This window comes from Malaclemys terrapin, chromosome 4 (assembly GCF_027887155.1).
Source record: "Malaclemys terrapin pileata isolate rMalTer1 chromosome 4, rMalTer1.hap1, whole genome shotgun sequence".
Lineage (NCBI taxonomy): Eukaryota > Metazoa > Chordata > Testudines > Emydidae > Malaclemys > Malaclemys terrapin.
This window is the reverse complement of record NC_071508.1, coordinates 91,386,580-91,405,403: the sequence shown is the minus strand read 5'-3', so window position 1 is coordinate 91,405,403 and position 18,824 is coordinate 91,386,580. Positions and strand designations below refer to the sequence as shown.

The following is an 18,824-nucleotide window of genomic DNA, read 5'->3' as shown; positions in this document are numbered from 1 at the left end:
CATGAGGCACCATAGACACTGCAGTAATGGATCAGACACGTTTTCCATAGCTCTGAAAACAGAGCAGCCTGAGATGCCACTGAGTCAGGTGCGGGTCTCTTGATTTTATTCATTTATGTTTTTCAACCTGTGTTTCAAGGCTGTCCGACTTACCTCCACTCCTTCATGCTGGCTGAGGAGGGTCTGCACACCCGGAAGGTCATATCCATAATCATCTATGTCCACCACTGCCTCTTTCTCCTGCATCCAACCCTTTAGCTCATCCACATCGTGGTCATACTGGTGAACTTGCTGGGCTGCTCTCAGATTCTGAACAAAGAAATGGTTCACTAGCGGCATCATCCACTATGCAAGGTGCCATTCTGCTCTGATGCTAAGGAGCCTAAAGTGACACTCTGATGCAAAGTATGGTAACACTGGAGCTGCTGAGCTGTTCAGAGGCACATGGTTAAAAATACTATAATACACATTTACCTTTATTCCAAGATCAAAAACCTGTTTTTAAACAAACAGCTAAAGCTGCTAAGATATAATAATGTACTTAACTGCCACCTTATTTAAACCCATGTGTATAACAAGGAAATTAATAGTTAAGGACATCATATATTTTACTTTGTGCACATACCAAACACAAACATTGGGTCAAATCCTGGGCCCTGTTCTTTGTGTTACCATGTTGATCTGAAGCTGCAGGAAGCGTAGGGAGACAGAATATATTGGAATTGGCTAGGAGATTGGACCTGAAACTTATCTTCTTACAAAAAGTGTTAAAGGATTTTAAGGACCACAAGTGATTAGTTTTCAGTTTTAAGTCTCATCTGAAAGATGTTTTATATGTAATAACCGGTAAATACTAATCCATTTTCGTCAAGGATAATGCACAGGTCAGCAAAGGCTATAAGACAATATTTGAACAAAAAAAGAGCTGTCTGCAACACCCTTTCTGCTATTACAACAAATGCATTCCGAGAACAGCCGTGGCACCTGCCTGATGAGTCAGAAAGGGAAGTAGGAACATTCAGGAGCTTTAGTGCTCAAAGTGCATTTTATTTAGTTGCGTGCATCATACCTCTGTCCTTGTCTGGATGGCTTGGCATAGTCTCTCCCATGTGTCATTGACCTGATGGGTCCTCCTCTGGATATCTCCTATCTGGCTGTGGCACTCTTTCTCCAGGTGAGATGCTAATTCATTTATCGAGAAAACCTTAGTATGTCCCAGAGGTTTCACCTCCTTTATAAAATCTTCAAACTTTTTCTCCAGCACCTGCAGAAAAAGGATGGGGAGGCAGATTCAAATATGAAGAACTTCTACAAACCCATGCCACCAACTATGAAGGAGGCAAAGGGAACTGATCACTTCTCTGCCATGTCCTACAGAACTTTCCTGGAGCGTAAATCACTTAAGTCAGATTTCCTCCACTCATCCCCAGAACAAAGCACCTCTTGCTGTGAGGAATCAACATCTTATGTCACACAGAGATCACCTACCTCCTTGATGGCCTGATATGTCAACCAAGAACAACAAGCCAAGAACAGGAATGGAAATGCAAACAATTCAGCCTCTTCCCACAAGCAATAGTTGTTGAAAGTATATATTCAATGAAGCAAGTATAAATTACACCTCTCTGCACCAGCCTGGCACCATTGTGCCTTCAAAGGAAATTAACCCTGGGGTAAGCAATTAGTGGTATGGATGCTCTATCTCAGGCTTTTCCGCTGAGGGTGCTACAGATTTACAACCAGAACCCCAGTTCCCAGCCCCTTTCTAGCCAGTGCTGGGCCCCCTTTTGGGCTATGCTGGTCTTCTACAGCCCTCTGCCACAAAGGAAAAGAGGATGTGACAGCTTTCTTTTGCCCCAACTTTCTCCTCTGGTCGATGCTGCCTCAGAGAGCCCTGCAAATGGGTTAACCAGGCAAAAATTAGACCCAATGTGTGTAAAAGAGACAATCTGATTTTGCTTAATTTTTGTCTGTGTATTGTGCTTCAGTGCCACCAGTTATACATACAATAAAGCTAATACCGTCCCAGTTCTACCAGACAGGAAGCTTTTTACCTCAACATCTTCCAAATCCTGCCCATAGTCATCTGATTCTGCCACAGTCTGTCTGCTGGAAAGCCAGGCATCCACTAACTGGATCTCTCTCTCAAACTGGTACAATTGGTATTGTTCCTGCAGGTGTCTCCTCTGGGTCTCGGCTCTCTGTAGAAGAGACTTGTAGTTTGCTAGGACAGCCTGGAGCTTCAGAAGCATGGCTGGACTGTAAAGAATAACAATCAGCAGCCATGTCATTGGGTAGAGTACTTAGCCAGTAAAAACTATTTCTGCTACTATGTTTGTAAATGTCTCTTTTGCCCTCTAGTGCTATCAAAGCAGCAGCTCAAATACAAGAAAAAGGAAGAATCTAGTAATAGGGTGAATTATGTTAGAAGTGTGAGAACCAATAGGTTCAGGAAATTAAAATATCTTATTTCAGAGAATGATCCTTTTTCCATCTCCTCCCTCCCTCCCCTGCGACAGAAAAACATATTGGAAAGAGAAAGGTAATGAATTATGAAGAATTCTGATTTGCTTAATTCCCGGACATGGTTAGCTCAGATCCTTTAAACAAATGAGGTCTGGATGAGAACTGCTGGGAGTAGGCAGGAGCCAGAGAAACTAGGCTAAAATCTATAACCTTTTGTTGCTTGTTATGTGGTTCTATTGTATTCACTGAATAACAGGAAATCAGGAAAATGAAAGGTATGTTTTTGTTGCAGTGGGAAGGAAGGGCTTTAAAATGTCTCCTGACAACAGTGTTTCTGACAGAGTCACTGAATGGTTAATGCGGGCTACTCCTCTTTTCAGTTTGTACCTCTCTAGCAGGTTTCTGTTAGAAGTGGAACAGCAATCCGGTTCCATTTTCCTACCTCTCTGGGTTATCGCTGTTTACTAGATTGGTGCCAGTCTCCTGAAGCTTCTCAATTCGGGGCTTGAACCCTTCCACGTCCAGCTTGGTAGCCTCCAGTTTGCGAAGCAACACCTGGGTGGTTTCTTCATTCTTCCCACAGTCAGATGTCTCAAGGATGAACCCCCTGTCTGCCATCCAGGACTCCACTTCCAAAAGCTGTTGGAAATTCCGGGATAAATGTGAGACACAGATATTCATGCATGAGAAAGAAACCTGGAAAGCAGTAATGCTCTAAGAGACCTAAAGGTGATAGTGGACAGCAACCTAGATGTGACCTTGCAATGCAATATAGTAGCTTTCATTCTGAAAATTGTGAGACTAAACCCAAAACTTAAGAGTCATGTAGTTGGCCCCCATTGTGGTAACTGGGGAAGCAGTTTTTTATCTCCCTCCTATCTGTATAAGTACTTGCCAAATATGAAAAGTCACAAGAATGGTTTGGGATTCTGGTTTAATCCATTCTAAGAACTCTCACCATCAGTTAGCACTCTGGACATCTGATCTATGGTGGTGTTCAGCAATCACTCAGAGCCAAGAAGGCTGACAAAGGCCTGCTTCATTCAGTGTTTGAATTCTACCTGACTGGCATTGCTTAGCATGGTTGGCCTTCTGCATAGCATAACAACCAGTTGCAAATGGCTCGTCAGAGCCTCTTAAAGGTACAGTTCCACACATGATCCTTTAAACAAATGAGGACAGCACAAGAGCCTCATGATGTAATGCATATATGGCACTGATATACCTTGAATGATTAATAAGTAACGATTCCATCAAGGCCTTAAAAATTAGAAACACTATCCACCTCTGTTTATCCCACAATAGGATCCACCTATGAAGACAATAAGAAAATGGTTCACATCATGTGAGACGCTCTGTCTAAAGACTCACACATCAGCCAAGGTCAGGCATTCCCCTCCCCGACTATAGATACTTAAATGGCTAAATGAGGGTATTGTTAATCACCTAGGCAAGAATCTCTCACTATTTGCATAGGTGTAAATTTCTTTCTCTCTCCCAACCGAGCTAAAATATTCCAAGTTGCCAAACACTCTGCTTTCCATGTTGAGTGGGTCAAGACAAGAAATGGGTGGGGAAGCTGCCAGTTAAAGAAACTAGAAATGTGGCTGTAAGAGCGAAGGTTAAATTGGGCAAACTATTACCACAAGAAATCCAAGCCATATGTTTTCACCCCAAATTATAAACTATACATTGTTTCCTTGTAAATCAAATATACTGTGAATAATCTGTCTTTCACCCCAAATTAGAATCTGCACATTTGTTTGCCTTCTGAGTTAGATCTATAGCCTTCTATATGTGGGAAAGGCCTCTTGCTCTATTGTAAGTCCTAAATAATGTGAAATGCTTAGTATAATCAGAGAATGCACAGAGTATGGCCTCCAAATTTAGAAGGTCATAAGGATTGTTGGTTTTCATTGTAAATAACTGTTGCACTCTAGAAGTAATAGAAATTGTCTGGCACAAGGAAGGAGAAATGTTGAAAGACATTAACTAGGGTATAACTTTGGGATATTAAGAGATTGCTTAAAGGGGGATCCAGATTGTTAGTAGGGCAAATAATAAAATACAATCCTTGAAATGAATCAAACTTAAAAAGCCTCCGACAAGAAAAGGATTAAGGAAATTTGTTATACACCAGTGCCATCTTCTGGTGACCAATGGAAGCAGCAGAAAAACTAAGAGCTGAAATCTGAGGACCCACTTTGCACCTGTCCCATAGGAATCAGAGTGTGGTCCCCTCCAATGAGCCCTGATGCTAGAGTGTATAAATTGAGGCTGCCATGCGTTCAGGGAGTAGACGGAACCCAACACAACAAGCTGCAGAATCCCAAGTGTGACTGACGCCCATACCAGCCATGTGGAAGGACTCTCCCCTGTTACAGGGTTGAGAGCAGTGCTTAATTTCTGCCAGGGCTGAGTGTTGGCACCTCTAGGCTTGGCAATTCATATCCCTTACACATCAGTTATGAAAGTAAAAAAAAAGCTTGATCCTCGGCACCTCTTTCATTATAAATTAAGCACTGGTTAAGAGGATAAGAAGAAGTGGGGAGATTTCGTCTCAAAGATTGTATTTCCCCTTCTATTCTTCAATAGAAATAGCTATAGGTTATCTTGCTGAGTCTACACTCTCTAGTGAGACCTCAAATAACCATATTTTATATTCTAACACCTTTATAAGTCCAAGTAAATTGGCCTAAGAGAGATTAAAAACAATAACTTTAAGCAATTGCTTTTAATATTCAAAACGTGTCCTTTTTGGACCAGTCTAGTCTAAGAGAAATAACCACACTCTTCAAAGTGCCTTAAAGACAAATGGAACCTTGGAAGTGTGACAAATGTGTTAGGTAATAAAGAATTGAGAATTGTTGGTAGTAAGAAATGTTGGTAATTTGCACTGTTCTTTAATATAACTGTAGAGCCTCAGCTCTAGTATGTGATCATTGCTTTTGTATTGTGTGTGTCATATACACAACTGGTGTGTGTACATTTGAGTGGTGAACTGTTGATTATATATTTATGTGGTTCTGGGTGAATTAATACATTGTTGGTTGGTTAAGAATAAGCAAGTGTCCTGATTTGAGAAATACTGTTCAAGTTAAAAGCTGACCTGGAAAGAACCCAGCATTAAACTAGTAAGCTAATGCTCCCTGGACTCAATAAAAAGGGGTTATCCCATTGGATTCTATTATACATTGACAAACCTTATTTGTTAGATTTCAGCTTTAAAATCTAACTGGGACCCTGGCAAATTCAAAAATTGACCCCCTTTTGCACATATAATGAGTCTTTATAATAAATATAAAATAATAATTAATGGAGATATCCCATCTCCTAGAACTGGAAGGGACCTTGAAAGGTCATCGAGTCCATCCCCCTGCCTTCACTAGCAGGACCAACTACTGATTTTGCTCCAGATCCCCAAGTGACCCCCTCAAGGATTGAACTCACAACCCTGGGTTTAGCAGGCCAATGCTCAAACCACTGAGCTATCCATCCCCCACTTTCTTACCTCACTGAGGAATTGATGGGCCTCATATGATTGCATGAGTCTCCTTCTTCTCTCTTGAGCCTCAGCCTTCAAGATTTCTACAGAAGTCTCCAGCTTCTTCAAACGTTTCATGATCTCCTGGGAGGCAGAATGCCCACCCCTCACCAGCTTCTGCCCAGTGCTGACCACCACTTTTGTTAGAGCATCACGGCTGCTAATCTCATTCTCCAAGTTCTGGAAAGCACAAATGAGACACCCCAAATGTAAGCGATGGAGACCTTTCTACCTATATACTGCACTTAGCAGCCCAGTCAATCAATATAATAATTACAAATCAATGTCTTTTTCACATTTAAAGATGGGCCAAGGCTGCAAAGTTTAGATCCAGACCAGAACTTATTGGAAACTGAGGAGTATTTGGACTAAGAGTTTCGTTTGGCCAGTTACAGAAAGAGGGTAGCTGCAAAGTTCAGCTCCTGATCTAAACTTCCCTAAGGTTTTGAGGTAAAATATCCTAACCACAAATACTTGCTATCAGGAGCAACCACCTGAAACACTCACTTGAATCCATGGTTATGCCATACTTCATGAGTTAATTAATGAACTTCTAGGAAACAGCCCCAATTTTCCATCAGTTCAACAGCTAAATAAATGTTTCTAGCTCTTCAATGTAATTCCAGGAAACACAGCTTTACCAAAATGGCATTTCAAAGCATAAAAGGAACACACAGCGATGGCCAAGACAAGGAGATAATGGTAGGAGACATGAACTACTCAAACCAGCTCCCCAACAACCTCTTCCAGCCCAGTGTTTGAAAACATCTGGCGTTTACCAAACCAATTCAGTTCATTCCTATGCACACACATTCCCACCCAATAGTGCTCTTCCTTGTCTTACTGGTGTAACTTAGACTTTATTCTCTTTGGGCAGGGACTCAGTCTTCTCTGTCAAGGGGGCCAGGCATTCTGTAGGTAACAAAATGACAGCACCCTACACTCAAAGTATTTCCCAGCCTGATGAAATAGTTCTGCTTAATTTGTAATTACTATGGAATTGAGCCAGAATGAGAGTTGCACTGCAGTGTTACATTATGTAGAAGAGATTCCCTCTGTAGCAATGAGCCATACTTTTAGCTCAGCTGGCAGATCACTTGTCTGTGAATGATGGGGGCCCCTAATCTTATCTTTAATTTCCCCTTATTAATCTCAGAGGCAGCCATATGTTGCTGAAAAGCGATACCATGTCTGACACTAGCAGAACAGAATCCAGTGTCAAACAGTTTGTACTGTGTATTAATAAGTCAGCAATGTGAAGAAGAACTTCACTATTTAATATTTAGGGACATGTTTTCAAAGCTCCTTCATTTGTACCCACAGGAAATGGAAACAGTGGTGTGTATAAACCTTACATTTATGCACACAAACTGAATATTTGTGTGAACACGATTGCTATATATGCAGGTAAATACACATTTGCAGAGGCAGGTATTAGATATTTGCTCACAAATTTCATCCACACTCCTTTCTGTGCTAGCAAAGGTGGGACTGAATTTTGAAAACTTGGCCCACCAGGACTAGAAATAAAACAGTAGTGTTCTTTAGAGGGTGAAACTAATCTCACAATAGAGTGGAGACTGGTTCCTGATCTTTAACATGAGATCCCCTACACAACCAACGTAAAAATGTCTAGTAGCCTGTAGTAAACTAAAAGGTTCAGAACCGGAAATCTGAATTAAAAGCTTTGAGGGCCAATCACGTCCATTGGAAGAACTGGCAAAATGTCAGGGAAGAGCAGGCCTGTTATTTTGCAACTGTAATACACACTATTTTCCACCCGACTAAAATTCTATTGAAATATTTCGAAACAGCAATAAATAACAAGGAGAATTTTGCAGCTTAAGGTGTCATCACCACAGTCCCCCCCTCCTAGCCCAAGCTCCTTCCCCTGGCAAATCCAACCCCAATCATTCAGTCCTTTCAGGGACCTAACTTACCTCCCTACAATGCCAACGTTCAGAATGTTTTTAAACAGAGGAGTTTAAATGCAAGCACACACTCGTCCCCACTTTCCATCCTGGTGAAATGAGCCTTCCGCACCAATTGCATGTTCTTAAAACGCTATAAATTCTCCTATTTCATTTGTTCAAACCACTCACTGGTCAAAGTAAAATCTACATCAAACATAAATTATTCACAATATACCTGTGGCCTCCACAGCAATATGCTGGAGAATGCTTGACAGCCCTTTGTTATAAATGTTCCATTTAATTCAAGGGATATTTGGGATGATTTTCCCACCCTTCACGGGAGTCCACACCTTTCTAATAAACCACCTGGACTGGACATGACTTTTACCCCACGGCTTTAAAAAATTACTGAAGAGCAGATCTTTTTTCTCTCGAATTGCATCATATTGCACCAAATGTCAGGTGTTTTAAAAATATATTCCCAGGGGATGATAGCTCTTAGTAGATCTGTAATTTGTAATGGGGCTAGGGGCCAGAAGAAGTTTAACCAACAGAAGACCGGGGATGGTACTGAAATGAAGTGCCCCTCATTACCCAGCAAAACCAGTAGCTGCTGCAATCTCCCTACCTTGAAATTCTTCTCTCCTATCTCATTTATTGCAAAGGAGCAGATTACTCTAGTTGAAAAACATGCGTGACACAGCTGCTGTTTCATTGGTATGGGAGATGACAACGTTCCAGGTTCTCCTTGTCTCTGATGACAGATCTGAACCTTGCAAAAATCGTAGTAACTAACTTGAAAGTTGTTGCTAAAATGATGGTGGGATAAAGGTAATAATGTTCTGTTAATTCCCTTATTTTTTCAAAAAGTGCAGGAGGAGAAGGTTCCTGTCAAGCCCCCACCCTGCAGGCATCTGGAAGGCTAATATGCCTGGATGTATTTGCTGAGTTTTAACATTTTTTCTTGGGACATCTGTTGCTTGGAGAAGCCTTGCCAGCATGCACAGACGCTTGTAAAATCTATTTAGTATTGCAACAACCAGGGTCGGAGCTCAATAATTTGCACAAAGGGATAGGGTGCCCAAAGGGGAGTGCAGGGTACACTACTCAGAGTATTGGTGTGAAAATACATGCCCTGGATGCAGTCTTGAACATTCGAAAGGCACAGAATTGCTCATTAAAGAGCACCCTTGTGAGACAAGGATAAAAGTCATCCCTGGCAGTGACAGTTTCGCTGTAACCAGAGCAGAGGAGAAGTGTTCCACTGTAGGTACATAGGCACCATCCCACGTTCTCCTGCTTGACTTCAAACAGTGGGGATGGTTCCCATGCTACTTTACCTGATGCTTTTCCTGTAAGCTTTGGACTGTTGTCAGAGATTGGCCATAGTCCTTGGAGGAAGCCAGGGGGAGCTTCTCATGAACCCAGGCCAACTCATCATCAACATCCCGGAAGAACTGGTACTGTAGCCTGCTCGCTTCCAAACTTCCACGCCGCTCCTGCAGTGGATCACTTAGGTGCTTGTACCTGCAGATTTAAAATGGAACCAAATTAACACAACAGAGAGATCGTAAGGTAATAGAAGCAGGTGCCTTGGAAATGAGAAAATAAACATAAAGGAGAAAGATAGAAGGGGACAGAGAAGTGAGAAAATGGGCAGACACCTACATACCTGTGCACCACCTGATCAACCCTCTCCTGTAGCTCATCTGCAAGAAAATGCTTCTCTTGCTGGAATTCGCAGGCTGTGTCCACAAGCACTTGTAGCCGATCGCTGTGGCTAGCAACATCTTCCTCCAATGCCCCTTGTTTCTTCAGGAGACTATTCAAAACCACCAGGTCACTGCTACTATCTGGAGCCTTCAGCTCGCTTTCCACATCTTCCAGCCATTTCTCTATATCCTCCACACTCCGCTGGAAACGCAGGGCCTGGGGGCAGGCAGGAAGCAAATGTCAGCAGGCATTTAGGGTTAAAAAAATCCCAACCTCCTCTGTCAAGGAGCATGTGTGTCACTTTTGAAAACCTTTTCAGGGCTCAATGAATTATCTCCTCACTTCTGATGTGGTGTGCAAATGTAGAGAACACAGTCCATTGAACAAACTCACAGAATATAAAAAGCTCTATGATCTGGACAAACTGGAGAAATGGTCTGAAGTAAATAGGATGGAATTCAATAAGGACAAATGCAAATTACTACACTTAGGAAGGAACAATGAGTTGCACACTCACAAAATGGGAAATGACTGTCTAGGAAGGAGTATGGAGGAAAGGGATGTGGGGGTCATAGTGAATCACAAGCTAAATACATCTCTACCTCGATATAACTCGCCCCGATATAACACGAATTCGGATATAACGCAGTAAAGCAGTGCTCCGGGGGCGGGGCTGCACACTCAGATCAAAGCAAGTTCAATATAATGCGGTTTCACCTATGATGCGGTAAGATTTTTTGGCTCCCAAGGACCGCGTTATATCGAGGTAGAGGTGTACAAGTCAATAGTGTAACACTGTTGGGGAAAAAAAAAGCAAACATCATTCTGGGAGGTGTGGACAAATTGGAGAAAGTCCAGAGAAGAGCAAAAAAATGATTAAAGGTCTAGAAAACATGATCTATGAGGGAAGATTGAAAAAATTGGGTTTGTTTAGTCTGGAAAAGAGAAGACTGAGAAGGGACATGATAACAGTTTTCAAGTACATAACAGGTTGTTACAAGGAGGAGGGAGAAGAATTGTTCTTCTTAACCTTTGAGGATAGGACAAGAAGCAGTGGGCTTAAATTGCAGCGGGCTTAAATTCCTCTCAGGGTCGTTAAGCACTAGAATAAATTGCCTAGGGAGGTTGTGGAATCTCCATTCATTGGAGATTTTTAAGAGCAGGTTAGACAAACACCTGTCAGGGATGGTCTAGAGATAATGCTTAGTCCTACCATGAGTGCAGGGGACTGGACTAGATGTCCTCTCAAGGTCCCTTCCAGTTCTACAATTCTATGATTCTCTGACATGCCCAAGGCAGCTGGTGGATGTGATAATTCAGTGCATATCGCCTCTGCATCCTCCTCTGGAGGTCTGGCTGTAAAGTAAATCTTCCACCAGCAGACACCACATGAGAACATAGCAGCAGCAACAGACTTCTCTCTGTGGGGTTCCCACCTCTTTGCAAAAGCTTCAGTGCATCTGGCCTGTGCTTTGTAGTATTTGTTATGTGCCACTGATGATTAACTCCTTGGCTCCAGTGGCTTGGTGCGACAGAGCACGCGAGGCAATGGCACATGGATGAAACTTAGCACTTCTGCCTTGCTCTGTCACATGAAATGGCCGCAGGACCTGTCCCCAGCTTTACCTTGTAGGCATCCTGTAGCTTGGTCCTTTTTTCATGGCAGTTTTCCAGCAGCTCATCCCAGAGCTCTTCCATTTCTTGCAGTCTGGACTGAATGGCCTCAGGAGCATAATGTCCCTCTTGGAGCATCTTCTCTCCCTCCTGCAGCAAAGACAGCAGACACCACCCTCTCTATTAGCCCACTGCACCATAATCCACCACCTATCTGTCTGAGATGTGTGCTTGGTTATCAACACCCATAAGCCACTGCTTGGGGGTGAGAACCTGCTTCTATAATCTTTATTAATCCCTTAGCAGAACACGTGGGGTTTGGTGGGGATAGAAGAAAACACTCTAAGTTAAAACTGTTGCTGGAATTGGGATGGTAGTTGAGCTTGCCAGACTTCAGGCCTCTAGCGCTATTTGAAATGCCAGAGACCTATTGCAGCAGGATGTCTGGGAGTCAGGTACTGACTTACAAAAACACACTACAGTCTCCTGGCAGAGGATCAATCTGAGGTGAGAGTATGCAGTATTTGTACTGCCTAAAGGCTGGTACTGAATCTGGTTTGCCAGCATGGTATTAGTAAGTGCCCATCAACCCATCTCTCTCTATTTAACACCTCTGAGTGCTAAAATCAGGACCACCTTGTGCACTGTATGATATAGTCCGAGTCTGTCAGTATTTCTAGGATAACTCCCCAGTTTCAGATGCTTATAGATTAGCTGGGAAAAAACCATCCAGCAGGCTGGCAACTTTGCAGTATGTTCTCAGCCCATGAGCAAGTTTGTATTATATCCTTCTAAAGTTAGACTAGGGCACCTTTTAGTTATACAAAGGGGAGAAGTGGGAGAGGAAAGAACCCATAACAGGTTTCCAGTTGCAGATTTTCCTCTACAGAATCATTCAAAGACCATCTTTGTTACATGAAGGAACCCTAAAAAAAGATCCTTTCAAATGACTCCTTAAAGGCACAAGATCCAGGCGGGTCAGAGAAGGCTATAGCTGCACACTGCAGTATTCTACAAACAGTGGGTACTGCAATACCCAGGCACAACGAGATGAGTGTGGGTTGAAGCTTCACTCTTAACTCTGAAGTGTCTATTGTAAAGCACCTTGTACACGATTGGTGCAATAACAACAATTACTGTACTGAGTTTAGGTTAAATAAATATACACATAAGCATCTCCAGACTGTCCATCTACACCTGATACTCGATACCTGGCCAAAGTTTGTCATGTTTCCCTCATGCTTCCCCCACTGGCAAAATTTTAATGATAATTCCCCTTAAAATTCTTTGTTCCTCTTAACACCCTCCATCTGATGTGCTCTAGGTTCTTGAGCGGTATTAATAAACTAAACTTCAAAACTCCCTTTAGAGGTTGGTAAAAGTATTGCACCCATTTTGCAGATAGTAAAGTGAGACAACGCCATGTAGAACTTAAGTTACTTTGTCCTGGATCACACAGGTGCCCCTGCTTATTTAATATCCTTGTGATTCAGACATTCTGTTTGGCTGAACCTTTCCCACCAGCCCCCACTCCCCACATCAGCCCTGCATCTCTTACAGCCTTGATGCTGTCTATGCGATTTCTGTTGGCCATGATCTCTGCGTGGAAAGTCTGGTGTTTCTGCAGCTTGGTCTTCAGGTTGCTCGGGTCCTTCCAGCTCTCATCCAAAGCAATACTGGTCTTCTCATTTATCCAGGCTGCGACCTTGGGGTGGGGGGGTGGAGGGAGGACACAGAAGATGACAAGAATTTCAGAAGCTACTCAGATCTTATTTTCTAGGATTCCCTCTTATACTTCTAATACAGTGGGGCTAATTAATGGAGAGAAGCAAAAATGGCTGAATTCTCCTTTCTATGCCTCCACAATCTCCTCCTGTCTTTCAAGAGGAGGAGGTCATCTCTATATCTCCAGCCACTACCATTCCGTCTACCTCACATGACACTAAACACAATGGCATTATCCCCTTTTCCCACCCTGTGTGCATGTGTGTGGGGGAAGGGGCTGTCTCCATAGTTCTAACCACAAGTCCACTGTGTCTCACAAGGAAAGGATTGCTCAGCCCCTTTCCACTACCTCTCAAATGTGGAATGCACCCCCTTTAACGTCTACTTTTCCTTCTGTACCACAGTGTCCAAAAGATATCTCAGGCTATATCTACACTGAGCCGCAGTGTGGACTAAGGGGGCATGAACTGCAGAGTGCACCGAAGTGTTGCATGCTAACTGCCCTGTGTGGATGCTGTTGGCATGAACTAAAAGGTACTTAATTTGCATCAACACAGCTTTGTCTGAAAGAGGACTATGTTAATGCAAACTAGGTATCTATTAGTCCATGCCAGCAGTGTTCACATGGGGCAGTTAGTGTGCAACACTCTGATGTACTCTGCAGTTCACACTTCAATAGCACACACTGTGGTGCAGTGTAGACAAGCCCTCAGAAGTGGACGGAATTTTAGGTGGGGAGGCAGGTGTGGCTTGAGGGTTGAAGAAGATGCCTTTTTTCTCTACGCCTATATCTTCCCGTCTCATCTGATGTCATCCCAGCCTCAGTTCCTTGGCTCTTTCCTAGTAAAAAAACTTCAGGGATTCATGCCCAAGCAGCACTGCTGAGTTGTCAAATGTTTTAAGAAATCACAACAACGTGAGGAAGATATAACTGTACCTCAAAGGAATTCCGCAGAAACCTCTGCAATAACCTGGATTCCTCCAGCACATGCCTGCGAGCCAGGGCGTTCTCCAGCAGTTTATCTTTCCTGGGATTAAAAAGAGACACATGAGAACAAAGCTACAGCAGAAGAGACTAGTTGGCATAAGTGGGTAGCATTTTAGCCTTTCACCTCTAAAACTCAGGTTTGCAATGTGACCTTATGTTCTAGTGGATACCTATCCATATAACCCAACTATCATATAATTCAGCATGGCAGACTTGATGCCCAGGACTGGAATATCAGGGGTTCTGTAGTTAACCACCATTAACTATATGATCAGCACAGGCACACACTATACCTGTCACCAGCTAACGCTACCGATGCCTTCAGCGGATGGCTGTACAGGCTGCCACATGATCAGCAAGCTAATCTTGACATTGTGCCTATATGCACATCACCTACAACGTCTCTTGTTCCTGAAATACGGTTTAGCCATGGAAGTTTATCATATTAAAGCTACACCATTCTGAAATGCAGCCTCTCCCATTATTACAAAATACAGAGGAAACAGTATGAAGTGTGACAAGTAATCGAGGCCCTGAGTACTGTATTCAAGTAAATTCATACATGTCCCATTTCATCCCAAAGGATCTCAAAGAACTTTACAAACTATACACAGATCATTTCAGTCACGCCTAGTGTGAACAGCTGTTTAACAGTTCACTAAAACAACATGCAACGTTTTAGGACAAGATGTGAAGAACACCTTATGCAACTGAAATTAAAAGGTGAAATTTAGACAGGACACAAATACCCCCATTGAGAATTTGGTCAGGACATTGGGTCAACCCCTTTACAGTTGTGAAAAATGCATCCCTAATACCAGGCAGGGACACTGATTCAGTACAGACACAGATGTGTCTCTTTCTGAATCACCAACACCTCTTCCTGCAGCACCGAGGTGTTCCTTGAAAGTCTCCCATGGAAATACCGACCTGCCTCAAGCTTCCTTTGCTTGCAAAATGTGACAGGGCTTCAGCACAAAGTGCAGTGTGGACTAAAGTACAGACCAATGTCTATGGTTCCCCTAAAATATCTAGACAAAAAGCAGTAGAGCAGGAAGGGTCTCATTTGGACAAGGCTGGGTAACAGTGACAGGGAAAGGGGTTGGATTTACCTCCTCAGAATAGCCTGACACTTGTTCGTGATGTTCTCCGAGTCGTAATGCTTGCTCTGCCTCAGTTGCTGTGCAAAGGAGGCCATCACATTAATCTTCTCCATCTGGGCTTCCAGAGCCTTTTCAAACTGCATGTGTTTCCGCTGCAGGCTCTCCACACTGGACACAGAATCCTGGATGGGATTCAGTGATAATATCCATCATTAGAAGGGAGTCATACCATTCACCACATTCAGGACTCAGGAATTAAACAGTCATTACTCTTCCCCCACAAATCGTCCTGGAAATGTATTGGCCTTTGAATTTGAGACCACAGTCCCCTGGCCTTCAAGGATTTTCTACCCACCATGTGCGGGCAGCAGTTCAGGATCTGTCTGCTTCAGTGCTGAGCAATCTGCTGGAAGCTTAGCTCCATATGCTGGAGTGTAAGGACAGAGCACTCAACATTGATCGATACAGAGAGCTGACTGAGGTTTGGAGATACGGAGCCTTCTCCTACCCTGGTAGGAAGCCACAGGACGGAAGACTAACATTTTAGTGGATTTGAGCCGCATTTAGTCATAATCTAATCTTGCAAGAAATATCTGCTGGAAGCACATAAATATGGATGACAAGCTGGGATCAGGGTTAATGAACAAATATGTCAGAGAGAGAGAGAGAGAGAGAGAGAGATTTAAACCAGAGCACCAGATCCAACCTATGAACTTGGAGAAAGCTCAGATCCAGATTTGAACTGGATAACTCAAGTCCTGTTTTGTCAGAAGCATGGACACTGAAGTCCCCTGAACTTTGTGATCCAAACTTCATGACTCAGATCTCACTCTCTCTCTCTCTCGTCTGCATTTCTCTGGACTTCCTATCCAGAATCAGAGGTGTCAAAATACTATAACTACTCAGGCATGTTTCTCCTATTACTTCCACCCTGGATGACACTAGAAAGCATTGGAAATCTCTTGAGGAAAGTTATCTTCATGAAAATTCTAGCCCTGTTTTCAGATCACAATGCACCAGAGAAGTATGCAAATATCCAGACATTTATATGAGTCTTTGGAGGCGTGGCCATCATCAGTAAATACAGCAACATAACTGAAAGGCAGACGGTACTCAATAGGATATTTTCTATACATTCATGAGCTGAAGATGAATGGGAAATATAGCAGGGATTCATAGGAAGCCATATATTTCAATAGATGGTACTGTACATGTGTACATCCACTCCTGGAGAGACAGACACCAGGCACCAACACCAGACATATTCCATGTTATTAACACTGATGGATATGTTTTCCTGGGCCATATGTGACAGGTCACAGATGTAATTCCAGCTTCCACCTCTAACAGGGGTGGATAGAATATTTCACTATATCTGATGTTGAAAGCCTGAGCCTTCTGTGTACAAAACAAATAAAAGAAACAGGATTCTGCATAAACAGCAAGATGCAGTAGGGATCTCCTCATGAGGAAGCGCGACATGGGGATTTTAAAAAGGCTCACAGGATGTCAGAGTATTTCACACCTTCCCCATCTTCTCACTGATGTCTCCCTGCTCCAATGGAAATGTTGTCATTATCCAGCTCACCTACCCCTAAATCCTCATTGGCCAAGAAGGCCTCTTTGCTGCTGAGCCAGCTCTCGTTCTGCTCCACATAGCCAAAGAATTTCTGTTTAGGGGAGAAAAAGTAACCGTGAGTTCAGTTTCTAGCCTGTAAAACAGGGATAACCCTCATCTGTAAAAATGGGGCTGGTAAATACTTACCTGCTTTATAGGACTATTGTGAGGATTAATTAGCTAAAATAGACCAAGCACTTTGAACATGAAAAGTGTACGTAAACAGTGTAAGTAAGTATACCGTGTAAGTATTTAGCTATTATTAACAGAACTCTCTTGCTGGTATATACAACTACTCAGACTCAGGATACTGGATTTTCTCATATGCAACAAAAATATTTGTGGCATATGTGCTAATGCTGCAGATCAGAATCTAATACCTTTATTCACAATGAATAGTACCGTACTCTATGAGCCGTCCCAGTGGAGTAAGGTATTACTCAGTTTGAGAAAAGAAATTAGAATCTGGTCCTAAGTAAGTAGAATAAATTCTATTCTCATGAGCTTCAGAGTACAGAACACTCTTTGGGATCCTGTAATCCAGCATTTGCTTGACATGTCCAAGCCACCTAAGTCTTTTCTTACTAATCAACATTCCCATGAATGACCAGCACGATTTAACACTTCCACATTTGTTATCCTGTCTTGCCATATTATTTGAAGAATTTTATGCAAGCATCTGCTATGAAAGCTGTTTATTCTTTTGGTATGTTTGACATAAGTCGTCCAGGTTTCTGAGCCATATAGAAGAGTGGAAGCACTCGGACAGTGTACTGATGAGCACCATAGAAAATCCCATGAGGAAATTAATCATTCTCTCTTCAGAGCAGGGTTTGAATGGTGTGCAGTAAATAAGGCCTACAGCCACATATTGAACAATGAGGAGAAAACTAAATATCGAATAGCTGCTCATTCTTTGAGCACCAGCCATTCTGTGCACTGTGGAGAAAAAGGTATCAAGTAATTAAACACTGTATCATAATGCATATGGATCACTTGATGATTACCTGTTCTGTCCATTCCCTCTGAAGCACCTGGCATTGGCCACTGATGGAAGACAGGATACTGGGCTAGATGGACCTTTGGGCTGACCCAACATGGCCATTCTTATATGCACAAGGGGATCAAATTAAGGTTGTACAGGCAACCTTAATTCTGGCATTCCTAACTTTTGAGTGCTTGACTTTGCAACCTCAATAACGTTCTTATATTTTTGTGTGTATAATATATAAATGACAGGTTATCAGAGGAGTCTGAGCACATATGTCCTCACCACCTGTGGCTAACTCCAAACGAAGTCTGCCCATTCTTTTCGAAATCCCTCTATGCACTGAGGAAGGTTCATTGATGCTGCATTTTTCTGTTGATCACTTACCTGTAAGTCCTGGGCCTGAAACAGTTTTACATATTGCTCCTGCCATGCCTGCGTCAGTTCAGACAAGGCTTGCTGCAATCTGGAGAGAGATTGGTGGATCTCAAGGGTTGCATAATGACCAGAGTTGGCAAGTTTCTGACCAAAGCTGCCAAGTGAGTGGAATCTTTCCATTCGGGCTTCAATCTCCGCCTAAAGTTCATTAGAAAGATTGATGTCAAAGGTTTATGGAAAGTCAGCTATTCAGGATATAGGTCTTTAAGGGAAGGAAATGGACTGTATTTTAACCTTCCAATACTAATATTTGTATGGAAAATCATTCATCTTTGTGCTATGTCACTGAAACAGCAAAGGAAAGTCTAAGCACATAAATATGGAAAACAAATGCCCTTATTTCTCCAAGAGACACTGGTCCCCTGCAAGTCAAGATTGTGATTCATTTGGGAACAGAATGGGAAATGTTTAGAATTAAATGGACGTGGATTTTTAATTTGCATAATGTCATCCTTTTCTCTCATAAAGGGTGGCCCCTAGATGGCAAACTGTACTTGGAATTTCTCTTCTCCTGTCTCCTGCCAAATAAATTGGCAGCAGGTTATTGCATTACAGACACTGTTTAACCTTCTTTCTTCGTGTTGAAGTGAAACATGTTTAAACTTCTTTTCTAAAGTGAGAAAAAGGTAGCAATATGTCTGTATAATGAATCCTTAAGGTGAAAATGTAATTTATTATGAGATGTATACATTTAATGTGGAAGTTACAATATAA

General features: G+C 42.5%; 1 protein-coding gene across 1 annotated transcript in view; it reads right to left on the bottom strand.

Annotated features, from left to right (window-relative positions):
* Positions 1–18,824, bottom strand: part of SPTBN5 (spectrin beta, non-erythrocytic 5) — a 137,671-nt gene that overhangs the window by 24,411 nt on the left and 94,436 nt on the right. The window contains exons 40-52 of the mRNA XM_054028619.1: positions 18,060–18,248; positions 16,659–16,736; positions 15,076–15,248; positions 13,913–14,003; positions 12,809–12,955; positions 11,263–11,400; positions 9,596–9,852; positions 9,264–9,450; positions 5,978–6,190; positions 2,909–3,105; positions 2,055–2,259; positions 1,070–1,264; positions 154–309 (exon numbers count right to left, since the gene is read on the bottom strand). Coding sequence (XP_053884594.1) covers positions 154–309; positions 1,070–1,264; positions 2,055–2,259; positions 2,909–3,105; positions 5,978–6,190; positions 9,264–9,450; positions 9,596–9,852; positions 11,263–11,400; positions 12,809–12,955; positions 13,913–14,003; positions 15,076–15,248; positions 16,659–16,736; positions 18,060–18,248 — 2,226 coding nt within the window. The remainder of the gene's footprint in view (positions 1–153; positions 310–1,069; positions 1,265–2,054; positions 2,260–2,908; positions 3,106–5,977; positions 6,191–9,263; positions 9,451–9,595; positions 9,853–11,262; positions 11,401–12,808; positions 12,956–13,912; positions 14,004–15,075; positions 15,249–16,658; positions 16,737–18,059; positions 18,249–18,824) is intronic.